At 37.8% G+C, this 12,947-nt stretch overlaps 1 protein-coding gene across 1 annotated transcript; it reads right to left on the minus strand.

Annotated features, from left to right (window-relative positions):
* Positions 1–1,342: 1,342 nt before the first annotated feature.
* On the minus strand, positions 1,343–12,912 carry LOC122662061 (vacuolar protein-sorting-associated protein 37 homolog 1). The gene is made up of 7 exons (XM_043857618.1): positions 12,746–12,912; positions 11,386–11,568; positions 9,940–10,027; positions 2,205–2,244; positions 2,028–2,074; positions 1,830–1,947; positions 1,343–1,533 (listed from the first exon to the last, which is right to left on the minus strand). The coding sequence occupies exons 1-7, from the start codon at positions 12,760–12,762 to the stop codon at positions 1,373–1,375; spliced, it is 654 nt and encodes a 217-aa protein (XP_043713553.1). The 5' UTR covers positions 12,763–12,912; the 3' UTR covers positions 1,343–1,372.
* Positions 12,913–12,947: the final 35 nt, after the last annotated feature.

The following is a 12,947-nucleotide window of genomic DNA, read 5'->3' on the forward strand; positions in this document are numbered from 1 at the left end:
GGGTTGGTGGCGGCGGTGGTGGTTGGTATGTAAAAGAAGATAATGATTTGGGGAAGATGAGGGCATTTTGGGGTTTTTAGGAACAAATATTTAGGGGTAAAATAATCTTTTTCAAATTAGGTTAGGGTGATACATAAATGAGGGTAATTAGGTCTTTTCATTTATAAAAATAAAATGAAAGATAAAATGGTCATTTTCAATTAATTTTGGACAACAAATAAGTAAGGTTAATTAAGTCTTTTTAGATTTAAGAAAATGGGGCAAAGGATAAAATGATCAAAATTTTGACATCTAACGGTAATCTTTAACATATTAGACCTATCTGGCATTTCGGGTGTAAAGCAAGGGTGATATGTGGAATATTGAGCCGCTTAGGGAGGTATGAAGAATATTGGGTGCATTATAAGGGATACGTGTCCTTTACCCTTTTTTATATATATTTTTTTTAATTTTAAATATTTTAAAAATCAATTAAATTGTTTTTTCTGTATTCGGAATGCTTTTTTACTGTCAGGATGACACTACGTGGCATTAATGCACAAATGCAGCTGAGCTTGGGAACTCTGCTAAGAGGACCATTTTGGTGGCTTGATTATCAGCTTCTTTTCACTTGATGGTAACTATGTAAGCTGGTTTGAAAATGTTTCTGTACCAATTGCTTTTTATAGTATACCTAGTTAACATAATTTATTTGAAAAATCTGATGCGAGAAAGAGAATGTATGGAACACCAAGAGAGGACTCTTGAAAAAATCAAAAGGTTTCATGGACATGTAGGGGAGGGTTAATGGTTAAAAAGTGTGAAATTTGACTTTTTGGTCAGTTCACATTCTTCCGATATTATATGTGGCTGTTAGAATTGTTGCATCAGCATTCCATTGTAGCACAAGTATATATATCCGTCCATATATTTAAGGAGATAGTTTTTGTTCACTGCACCACAAGGATCAGCCACCATCCTAGGGTCCTAAAACACCCTCTATTGGCCGAAGTCGATAATAACCTTCCTCTAAAGGAAAACCAAAATCAAATCAAATAACAATTGATTTACCTGTTCTGATTTAAACAGTTAAGATCGATTTTGGTAGACGGTTTCAGTTTGAAATTGACACCCTTACAGAGTAGTGTGGAACACATCCCTGCATCAGCTGATTCGGATCGATAGCAGTGGTGCTACCAAGTTTCGCGAGCAGATATTGTTGGGTGTCAGGTGTTCAGCTTCATAGTCCATTGAGCTTTAACCAACTGGGCTGAACCTCGACAGATAAACTTTACCCCTTCAATATTTTAATTCACCAATAAAATATTTATCCATAAATCGATGTATAAAGAAACCCTTTTTATGTCATAGTTATACATACATCGATGCACACTCACACAGAGGATGTCTTAGCTGCAAGATGGGTGAGCACCCGTCTATGATAAGTAGTGCGTAGCTTCTTGTACTTCTGTACAAAAACACTCATATCAATCTCTCTCTCAAGTAGTTGCCGGTGGAGAGTTTCAGATTCCTCTTCAGCCTTGTTCGTTGCATCTGCAAAACCCAAATAATTTTATCATGTCATGTTCGACCTTAGAGCTGTTTGCTGAGTTTTTGTCGATGTAGTTGTGCTCCTTTTCACTATTATTGTTAATATTTTCTCTCTACTAGGATCCATGTAGCCGGGACTCTATTTAATTGGGACAAGGCTGACTAGTTGTTGTATGTTTACTACCCAGTGGATTTACTTAAATCTTCACACTAACAAGCATTGGTGCCACCTAAGCAGCTATAAATGCATCCAATGAAAATAACAACAGTCTATGTACCAAAAACAAATTTTAACTTACCTTGCAGCCTATGGAGCAGCATTGAGGGTGAATACCTCAGGGTTTCTTCTTTTTGTCTCTCCAGATCATTTAGTTTCTCTTTAGCAGTAGCTAACTCTGTTGTCCGAATGATTCTGCACTGTTGTTCCATATAGATGCAGGGTATTTGTCAGTATTGTTTCAAGTTGCCAATTTTTAAGGAGCCTTTCCAATGATCACCTGGTTTGTAAGTTCCAAGATGCGTGGTTGCTTCTCCAAGTTTTCCCCTATTTAAAAGACATAATATATATTGATTAAAAGAGAAAGAAAAAGGGAAATTTTGCGAAATTTGCTCTGTAAATGACACGAGCTGCACAAAGAATTAGCAGTAAAATGCAATGATGCAACTACACTTACTTGTAAGCTGCAATGTTTCCCTCCGGAGTTCATCCCGTAGCTGACAAGGAAAATCCAAAAACAATGGTCAGAAGCAATCCCGAATAAAATACAGAACCAGAAGTAATGGCTGTCCTACATGTCTCTACTTGTTCATCAACAGAAAGGGCTGTATTTGGTTTTTAGATGTGAAACAGCCAATACATGCAGATACTGCTGCTGGATAAAATTGTACTGGCCCAACACCAGATCACAAAGGGGATCTGTAAATTTTGTGTACCAAGGATATTGAGGAGGGATTTATTTCTGTTACTTTACCTTTTCACATGTGAGATATTATCTGAGCTTCGTCATCTTTTCACGTTAGTTCTGTCAAGCATTCAGGCCAAGGAAGGAAATGACTACTAGGTGGAAATGCTCAGCCTACAGATTTAAGGAACATATTTGAGTGGAACCTTTCATCTGCTGCCATATGTTTCGTATATGGCACTAACTGTAGGAAAGATCCTCGTTAACCTGCACTTGGACTTTAAATAGCAATGCTGACCCAAACCATAGATCGAGAACTCGCGAGATCTCGCCGAGTTTCTCGGTTTTTGGAAAAGCCGAGATGAGACTGCCTGCGAGTCTCAAAAGTGTAATATGTCGGCGAGATCTCGGATCTCGGTTTGGATCTCGGTTTCGACCCTTTTTTTAGCCCACCAACCACTTAAATACCTTACCTAACTTGCCAAAACTCGACATATCTCGGCGAGATCTCGGTGAGATCTCGGATCTCGGGTCCAGATCTCGGGTTGACCCAAAGTTGAGGCTTCGAGTTGGAAAAAAAAATGCACCAGCTCAGCAAGATCTCGACTCGTCTCAGTTTTTCCAAGAGCCGAGTTGGTACCGAGACCCGAGTTTTAGTACCTTGACCCAAACTAATACTCAACTCAACTCAGAATTATACCAACTAAATGGAGTCAGCTACACTGATCCTTTTTCTCCAATCAGCTCTATTCAAAACCACACATGTTACTAGTCCTAAGCTATGTATGTCTTTTCTCACTTCTCCTAGAGTCATTTTAGGCCTGCCCCTGGCTCTTTTAGTTCTTTCAATCTGAATCAAATCACCCTTTCCGTACTGGAGCATTCAAAGGCTTCCATTAATGTGTCCAATGCACCTCAAACGACTTTCTCGCAACTGATCATGTATTGGAGCTACTCCTACATTGGCTCTAATTTGTTCATCCCTTATTTTATCTTTTTTCTAGTTTTACTAGTCATCCATCTCAACATCTTAATTTCAGCTACACTAAATTTATTTATTTGTTGTTTCTTTACTGCCCAACATTCAACTCCATACATCACTGGTGGTTGTATAACTATCCAATTAAATTTTTCTTTGATTTAAAAGAATACGTCGATCACACAACACTCAGATGCAGCCCTCCACTTTATCCACCATATTCTAATTCTTAATGCAACATCATCCTCTATTTCTCCTCCTTTATTGACGCAATAGAAGGGGGGGCTAGTTAGCGTACTAGCACAAACGACCTCAAATCCACAAGGTAGGGGAAAAGGACAAAATTGTCAATTTTTCAACAGATTTCAGAATCACTGATACAAATCCAAAAGAAACCTTAAATAAGGTCCAGTACAATTCAAAATTCAAAAGGTGAAAACTAAAATTCAAAATATTGCGCCAAAATTCAAATTTCAAAACTTCGGCGGGCCTTTTCGCCTTCGAAACGTGCCCGGATGGCCAAAAAACGTAAACAGCAGCTCCGAAGGCACTAACTCCAGTAGATCTTCTTGAGATCTTCGATTTGATATATGATTTGACCTATCTTGTTTAGTACCTCCGACCACTCCGGGTGGACATTTGCTGGTCCAACCGGCTCAAATACTCTTCTGATATTCCCTCTACATCATTTATTTATGATTAAACCTAGGAGCCTAAATTTTTTTCATTTTGTGCGACCTCCCTATAATCAATTTTTACCATCCCATTTTCTGTCTTATTGTTACTGAAGTTTCACACCATATACTCTGTTTTGCTCTGCTTATCTTAAAACCTTTTGATTCTAAGGTTGATCCTCGTAATTCCAACTTTCGCATTTATCCATTCGTTTGTTTCATCCACGAGAACAATATCATCAGCAAAAACATACATCGAAGGATCTAATCTTGAATGTTTCTAATTAGTTCATCTATGAATAGCGCAAACAAATACGGGCTTAGAGATGATCCTTCATGTAATCCAATTGTAATTGGGAATTCACTACCCCTTCCTCCCCCCCCCCCCCTTCCCAGTTCTTACACAAATCACTACACCACATAGTTGTCAAGGCATCATCGCCTAGGCCACCTAGGAGGGTGCTTAGGCACCTTGTTGGTGTTGCCTTCCGTCTAGCACCCTCCAACACCTTGAGTTACTTAGACGCCATGAAGACTATGCTACATGATATTACATATCTTCAACCGTGTTCATGTCCAAAAAAAAATAAAAAATTCCTCAAAACACTTTTCTTCTCTACACTTCCCTAAGTAACTCTCTAGGGACTCTCATCAGCTCTTTCTAAGTTGATAAAAACCATATGAAAATCCTTCTTACATTCTCTAAATCTTTCCATTAGTTTCCTAAGCAAATAAATAGCTTCCGTGGTTGATCTTCTTGGCATAAAACCAAATTGGTTATCCAAAATATTAGATTCTTATCTCAGACAGATTTCAATTACTCTTTCCCATAATTTTATAGTATGGTTCATAACTTTTATTCCACTCTAGTTATTACAGCTTTGAATATCACAACAACAACTCAGCCTTATCACAACTAAATGGGGTCGGCTACAAGGATCCTAGCAAAGACAAAATATTAATACTAATAGTAAAAAGAAAAAAACACAACAACATCAACAACTCAACATTATGCCACCTAAATCAGGTCAGCTACATGGATCATTGCCTTCCAATCAGAGCTCTATTCGAGGTCATACTTGAGATGAGACCTAAACTATACATGTATTTCCTCAATATTTCTCCTAGGGTCCTTTTAGGTCTGCCCCTAGCTCTTGCAAATCCTTCAATCTGAATCAAATCACTCCTCCGTATTGGTGCATCCCAAGGCTTCCGTTGAACATGGTCATGCCTAAGGATGTCAATGAAGAGCTGAAAATCCGAATTCGATTCGCATTTGTAGTCGTTTAGGGATATCCATTTTCGAAAAACACTATCCAGAAACTATCTGTATTCATCCAAAAACTAATCGGATACGAATTCGGATATCTCAATATACGATCAGATATTATTCGATTCGTTTACGCTAAGGACCTTTCAATTTTTTTATATAAATAGCTTTTCCCGATGGTGGATGTCGTGGATCGAGGAAAGTTAGTTTTTGAGAGTTGAACCACGATAAGTATGAGGTGAAGGTAGTAGAGCCAGAGTAGGGTCCACGTAAGGACTTTAATGCTTTTTGAATCATGATTACAATAAATAATAATATAGTAATTAGTTTTTCATTTTTATTTATTTTTTTTTTTGGTTGAGGATTCTTGTCTTCTTGAAGCTTCGGTTGTTTTTTTTTTTTTTTTGAAAGGGAGGGAGAGAGACCGAAACTGAGAACTGAAAGATTGGAAATTTGAGATGGAGAAGAGAGCCTAGAGTTGCAGTCGACATTAATAGACCATAGAGTGGCCGGTATTTGAAGGTGAGACAAAGAGGACTGAGGATAAATGAAGATCCTCTTTCTTGGTGCCTTTGCAACTCAGAAATTCCAGTGAGACACAGAGGAATGATAAGAACTGCAGATCTGGGTTTCAGTGAGTGAGCCTGAGGGAGATCTCCCTGTCGCTGTTTTCGTAGTTCTTAGGATCACTCGCTGGTCTTGCAGCCGCTGGTCTTCGCTAATCCTGTCATCGGCATCGCTGAGGAAGGCAGATCTTACTGAAGGTACTGATCTGTAGAAGATACGAACAGAGTCCCTTTGTCTATTTTCGCTGGTTGCTGATCTTGGTGATGAAGATCTGATTTGGCAACTGTCGCCATTCATCGGTCACATCTATTTGGTTGCTGCTGTTGTTGATGTCTACCGAAAAAGGATTTCTCTATTTGATGGGGCTGAGGACAACATTTTTTGCTTGATGGCTCTCTCTCTCTCTCTCTCTCTCTCTCTCTCTCTCGCTCACACACACGCACACACAAGGCAGAGACATCGGCTGCATCCTTCCTCTCTGCAACTTGCATCCGTGTGTTTCGAATTGGATATTCGAATATCTGGATTATCCGTTGGTTATTCGAATTTGGATTCGGAAATATTTTAAATATCTCCAGAGGATAATGAATCGAATTTGGATAACAATTAGATTACCGGATTTTAATACAGATAGTTGTGTATCCATACCGAATTCGATCCGTTTACATCCCTAGTCATGCCACTTCAAACAAATTCCACAGAGCTTATCATGTATTGAGGCAACTTCCAAATCAGCTCTAATATGGTCATTCCTTACTTTATCTTTTGCCGCACATCTCAACATTCTCATCTCTGCTACACATAGTTTACTTATATGACACTTCTTAACTACCCAACATTCCGCTCCATACATCATGGTTGGTCGTACGACTGTCCTATAGAATTTTCCTCCAAGTTTTAAAGGAATACGTAGATCACACACACTCCGGTTACATCTCTCCACTTCATCCATCACTCTTTAATTCTCTGTGAAAAAGTTATTTCTGGAATAAAAACATGGCTCAGAAAGCTTTCCAACAAATCCAAGATTGCTTAAATCTGATTTATATTGAGGGAGTTATGTTTCAGTCAAACTCAATTTGGTGTGCGCGAATGTTCTCAAAATCGCTCTGAATGAAAATGCTTTTTTAGACATCAAAACAAATGAATATTTTACCGCACTTTTTGTTTTTAGCAATGTTTTACCATATTAAGACTTATGGAATTTATAGATTTGAGAAAACCCCCAACATTTAAAAGTTGAAAATTGCAACTATCGCCGAAAATCTAGTTTTTGTTCTTCAACTGGGGGTTGACTTTTTATCCTTTTGGAATTTGATTTTTTAACTATTTTTATTGGATTCGAATAGGGGGTATTTGCTTATTTATGAATAATATCTTAAGTAAATGAAATAACAAACATTTACTTAAATGATATTAGGCATAAATAAGTGGCTGTCCTAGTTTATGGCATAAGTGTTTGTCATGGTTTTCCATTAAGTCAAAATCCTATTTGGACTTTGATTTTTAAAATCTGATAGTGTCATTGTGTTTAAATGGCCCAAAAATAGGTTGTATACCAACTTCATGACCAAACTAGGTCAAAAACCCACTGAAACCATCAATTGAGTTCCAAAAAAAAAAATTGCACCAACTCGACTTTTTGGCTGGGCAAAACCAGTACCTAATGCAAAATCGACATCGAACCAGGGAAACCAATGGGAGATTGATTGCATCAGGATCAATACAATGAAAACAACAAATTAAAACTGCAACTCCTTTTTCTTTATTGCTACCTTTCTGTTACATATGAAGAGGAACACAAAAAGGATAAGAAGAAGAAGAAAGGTATATAGAGAAGTTAGAAGAGAAGGGGGGGGGGGGTAGGGGAATGGCTCTCTCAGCCTGGGTCTCTCACCCACAGCTATCCCAGCTGTTGAAATATGGAATTTCTCTCTTAACCGATGGCAACAAGGCATGAAAATTCTTTTCTCCAGATCTGATCATTCCTTACAATAGGGGGGGCCTATTAATAGCTTAGGCAAGCTTACAAAATAGAAGGTAGAAAATAGAAACTTCCTAAAACCAAAATAGAAGGTAGTAAAATAGCAACAAATGAAAAATAGAAACTAGATGAAAATAGAAACTAAGGCTTTATAGATCCAGCCTTCTAAACAAAGCAAGGAAACGAAAATAGAAACAAACTGAAATGAGAAGCTACCTAAATGAAATAAAATGAACTTTCTAAAACTGAAAATAGAAACTAAACTTAGGCAGCATTAGGATGGGATCTTTCTCCACTTGATGGGCCCACAAAATCTTCTAAAAAATATCTCCTCACAAGGAAAATATGAGGTGTGACACTGTTCAAGTGAACAGTGCCACAAACAGTGTTTTGGTCTTTTATTTTCTTCATGCTTTACTCTGGGCTGGGGCTGCCTTAAGTGATGCTCTATCAAGCCAACAAAAACTTGCCACATCATCAGACCAGGCAGCTTCTCACAGCAGTCGCATCCCACAACCTTGCTGGGCTGGTTTTGGGGCTTGTTCCTGCAGGTACATATGGACTTGTGATCTACATCAGTACCGAAACCGAGTTCTCGAACTATGAAGTCTAGTGAATGGAACTCAACCTATTAGTGAGAGGGGTAAACTAGGAAGAGAAGATAAATTAAGGACAATAGGGGTTATTGGAGAAAGGGAGGGGCAAATATGGAAAGTCAAAAGAAAAAAAACGGATTAAACACAACTCACAATTGAAAGTTTTCTTTAACCTTCGGTGAACAGAACATGGCAGAAAAACCTGGACTTCTTCAAATTGAAAGATTTTCCTCAATACTGATCCAAACAAAACGAGACTTCAGGCGAAGGTTTCTACACCCAAGCTCTACTGGATGCAAGCCTTAATAGTATTAAAGATGTGCAACTGAGAGAAACAAATCTCTGAAAGTAGCTATGGTGGTATCTGTGGTTTCAGGTCTGAAAGTTGAATGCAAACTCAAGATGGCAGAGGGCTTTCAGATCTGAGCTGGGGAGATTGAATCGCCCTAAGGTGGTAAATAATCTTAACCCTAAAGCCTAAGGAACAAGGGCTTTTGAGGGAGGAGATCGAACCAGAAGTATGGGGCTGCTACTACCGTCCAGAGCAGAGCAGCACAAAATTCGCTGGGAAAGAAGGAGGAGGAAGGGGATATGGTCACACGACCTTGTTCGTACCAATCTGGTAACAAAACAACTCAAAATTTTCATTCATTCAAATCTTAAAAAAAAGACGATTACAAGAGCATTTAAAAATAAGAGACTCCTAACCTAAATAACCTAATCCTTAACAAAAACTAAAACTAAAACAGGACTCTTAACTCTTCTAATTACTTAGCTGACTAAAACTAAAACAAGAATTACAAAATAAACTCAATGAATAAATCTAAAATAAATAAATAAATAACTATCCTATTAAACCCAAAAAAAAAACAATTGGACAAGGTTCATCATCACATGGATTACCCATCAGGTTTGGGCCGGTCCAAGGAATTGCTCCTGCATAAAAAAAGACTCAGCCCAGCCATCAGAAATCGTACAGCAAAAAGATTTGGGAAGCATATAATCAGAAAAGAAAGAAACACTTTGAAGATGCAAGGTTAAAATCACTCTAGTTAGAACAGTTCTCGTTATATGCTTCCTTCTCATTCTAATTTGTTTCTTTGGTCTTATGTCATTTTTTATATAAATCTTCAGTATTACGATCCCAGTATGTCTACGAACATGAAAATTAGAAGTAACACATGTTTTTCAAATTATGATCTTGTTGGATTTGATTTTTTCATTGTATCTTTACTCATGTTTCATAATATTAAGCTACTCAATTTCTGCTAAATAATTAACAACTCATCTTTCTGGGTTTGGCCAAACTAATTCCCACTTCAGCAGCAGCAAACCATATCATGCTCTTGGGCATTTTATCAAGTCAATTATAGCAAATTATGATGAAAGTATAGGTATTAAAAAATGTGCTTCTAGAAAGTGAGCTCTACAACTTACATTATTCTGTGTCCTCACTTGATCAAGGGAGAGCAAGAACTGGTTGTATGCATCTTTATCTGACAAAAGCTTCCGCAACTCGTCAACACTACAACACAATCATAACAACAGAATGAGGTAGCAATTACCAGCTGGCAGTACAAAATAGCAGGAAACAGCCACAACTGCAATCTGAATGTGAAAATCCCATTCATTGCCATAACTACTTGGATGATAATTATTATAGGTTAAATTACACGTCACCCCTTGGTTTTTGAAAATACTCGTCCGTTTCCCTTTACACTAACGGTGCTAGTCTGCTGTTAGTTATTGGTGTGAAAGGACTATTTTACCCTTGTACTAAAACATTAGAATTAAATTTACAATACTACCCTTCAAAATCTATGTTTGGATGTCAAGGGTAGTTTAGGGATTTAAATTTATTTAACTGGCTGACATCATCACTTAACAGCATAAAACTAACGGTAGGGACTAATTTGCCATATTGGGGTCTAATATAGGGGGTGATTTGAGTATTTTCAAAAACCAGGGGGTGATTTGAGATTCGTGTGAACACCAGGGGGTGACGTGTACCCATTATTATATTTATCAATCCCAAGCATTCGCAAAACAAACAGTAGGTATCAAACTCCACAGAATATGATCTCATGTTAAAAGTTTGTCTTCAAAGAAAGTTGAGATAAGCAATACTCTGTCAAACGACCATCAAGTCAAACAAATAAGAAACTGCTCATGAACAAGAAAATTTGAAAGTACCTATCATGCCTCTAAAGAAGAGGTTGAGGAGAGCACTTAACAGCAGGGGTTCAACTAGCATCAGGCATACAACAGAGCCAACAACTTAACCAACTCAAAATAGCTCTGGTGGGTTTTTGGACCATGGGTTCAAATTCTGGTGAAACATCCCACTACAAGCTAAAATCAGATGGGGCTTGAGTAGAGACCTCATGCAACAACCTGAACTCGAAACAAGGACAATCAGATGCCTATTTTTCTATTTACTTCCAAGACCCTCGATTCTATTTTACAAACAAAAACTTCCCCATCAGCGCTTCCTATATCCTCGGTTAACCCACTGGTGATCAGAATTTAGTCAAAGATCTGTATGAAACCCCATGCTTAAACAATGTCCTCGTTGAAGACATCCCTGGTCCTTGTGACAAAAAACATGGTCATAACTTTTCAAATACTACTCAGAAAAAAATACATATATTTATCCAAAAAATATAACAAAATTAACTCCCCATAAATCTAAGAATCAACTGATATGGTTTTCTTTAAGGGCAATCGACGACAAATCCATGTCCTTACCACTGATCCCTCATAAGAATTCATCACACAGACACATTTTCGACCATCTTTACAACTTCCCTACATTAATCACCTACTAGAAGCCAGTCAAAAGGAACAGTCCAGTTAAATATGCTAAGATAATTCAAAAATTACCTTTTGTCCTTTAACAGACCAATCATGCCCGCAGCTTCAGCAGGCGAAAGCTGCACATGTGATGGAGACTGTGGCCGGTCTGAAGGCCGTGATGAACTTGGTGAGCCAACCAGTGAAGAAGGATACCAAGACTGTGTAGGAGCCTCTTGTGGGTGTGGCTGAGATTGTTGCTCCTGAGAACCCCTGTAAAACGAAAAGGTTAGAAACTTCAATTTTTCCTTTTTCAAGCTACTGTGAAAGAATTTTATTTAAACTATGAGTTTATATGTATTGGGGAAAAGAAAGTGCAGATGGGAAGCATTTCCTATAGAGGTAAACACTGAAAAGAAATAGAAATGTATACAATGCAATAAATTTTCCCATAGGATGGCTCTTCAATAAGAAAAGGACGTAATATACCTCTTAAGTTCCTTCATAAAACATGCCTAAAAATCAGCAAAGATCCAGTATCCCGACATATTTTGGAAGAGATGATGTAAAATTGATGGGTATTCCTCTCTTTCCACAAAACCCCAACTTATGACAGACAAAGTGTCTTCCATAGAATTCAATCCAAAGAACATAAAGAAATAGACAGCCATGAGCAGAAAAGGACTGAAGTATTTCTAGATGTTATCCCCAAGCCACCCCAAATAAATTCCTATGTCATACCTCTTAACACCTTAACACCCAAGGCCACCTGGCAATGGAGAAATAAGTGTTTCAAATCTACCCTGTATGTCCACACCTTAAAATCGATTTAGGGCACTGGTATTATCTCTCCTACAAGGAAAAAAAAGTTAAGTCCCGATATGAAGCCACTATCCACACAAAGGCCTCGACCCCTATATCGGAACAGTTTTCCTAAATGCTAATTGATCACAGAAAGATATAACTGTTAATAAGCACTTTTGTATTGCTTTCCATTGCCTCCAATGATCTCTCTAGAATATAGGAAACATTATTCAAACATTCTAGCAGCCTAGAGCATTTAGTAAGTTCCCCATTAAACAATTGTCTTAAGACGAATTAGACACCACATCACCATTTCACACCCTAAAGCATTACTTTGTTAAGACAAGGATTTGCAACGACAGCTCCATCTGATCAGAGAAATCAAGCAGACTAACTAGACAGGGAAACAACCAGTTATGCTAAAACTTAATTCTCGACATAAAAATGAAATAAATAAAGAAAAAAAGAGAGAGATAAATTTGCAATGCCACGATCAAAGGGGGTACAAGAAGCCCAAGACCAGATACTAGTTCTAAGGCACAAGAAAGAGAAAGTAACAAAAGAATAATAGATGAAAATTATTTTCCATGATTATATCATTCAAGGAAAATAGAAACAAAAGCATAAGAGATATGGGAGAGATTACCAGAAGGACTTGAACATGGTTGAAGGAATCGAACTCCCTTTAAGCCTTTGAACGTCAGAAAACGGAAAATCCAAGAAATTTCGATCGCGGGAAAAAAAAAATGAAGAACAAAAGACTACAGGAAGGATCGCCTCTTTACTAAACGTGTACACGGTGCGATTTCTTCTGTATTCTCTCCCTCTAGGAGACTCGGCCTCGCCTT

Source organism: Telopea speciosissima, chromosome 5, assembly GCF_018873765.1.
Source record: "Telopea speciosissima isolate NSW1024214 ecotype Mountain lineage chromosome 5, Tspe_v1, whole genome shotgun sequence".
Taxonomy (NCBI): domain Eukaryota; kingdom Viridiplantae; phylum Streptophyta; class Magnoliopsida; order Proteales; family Proteaceae; genus Telopea; species Telopea speciosissima.

What these genes read in the sequence shown, in the direction of transcription:
- LOC122662061 (XM_043857618.1), bottom strand. An exon ending in AAGTGAGGACACAGAATAAT is followed by an intron (nt 2,245 to 9,939) that starts GTAAGTTGTAGA and finishes TTTCCTTGTCAG; the next exon opens with CTACGGGATGAACTCCGGAG. An exon ending in GCTGCTCCATAGGCTGCAAG is followed by an intron (nt 1,534 to 1,829) that starts GTAAGTTAAAAT and finishes TGGGTTTTGCAG; the next exon opens with ATGCAACGAACAAGGCTGAA.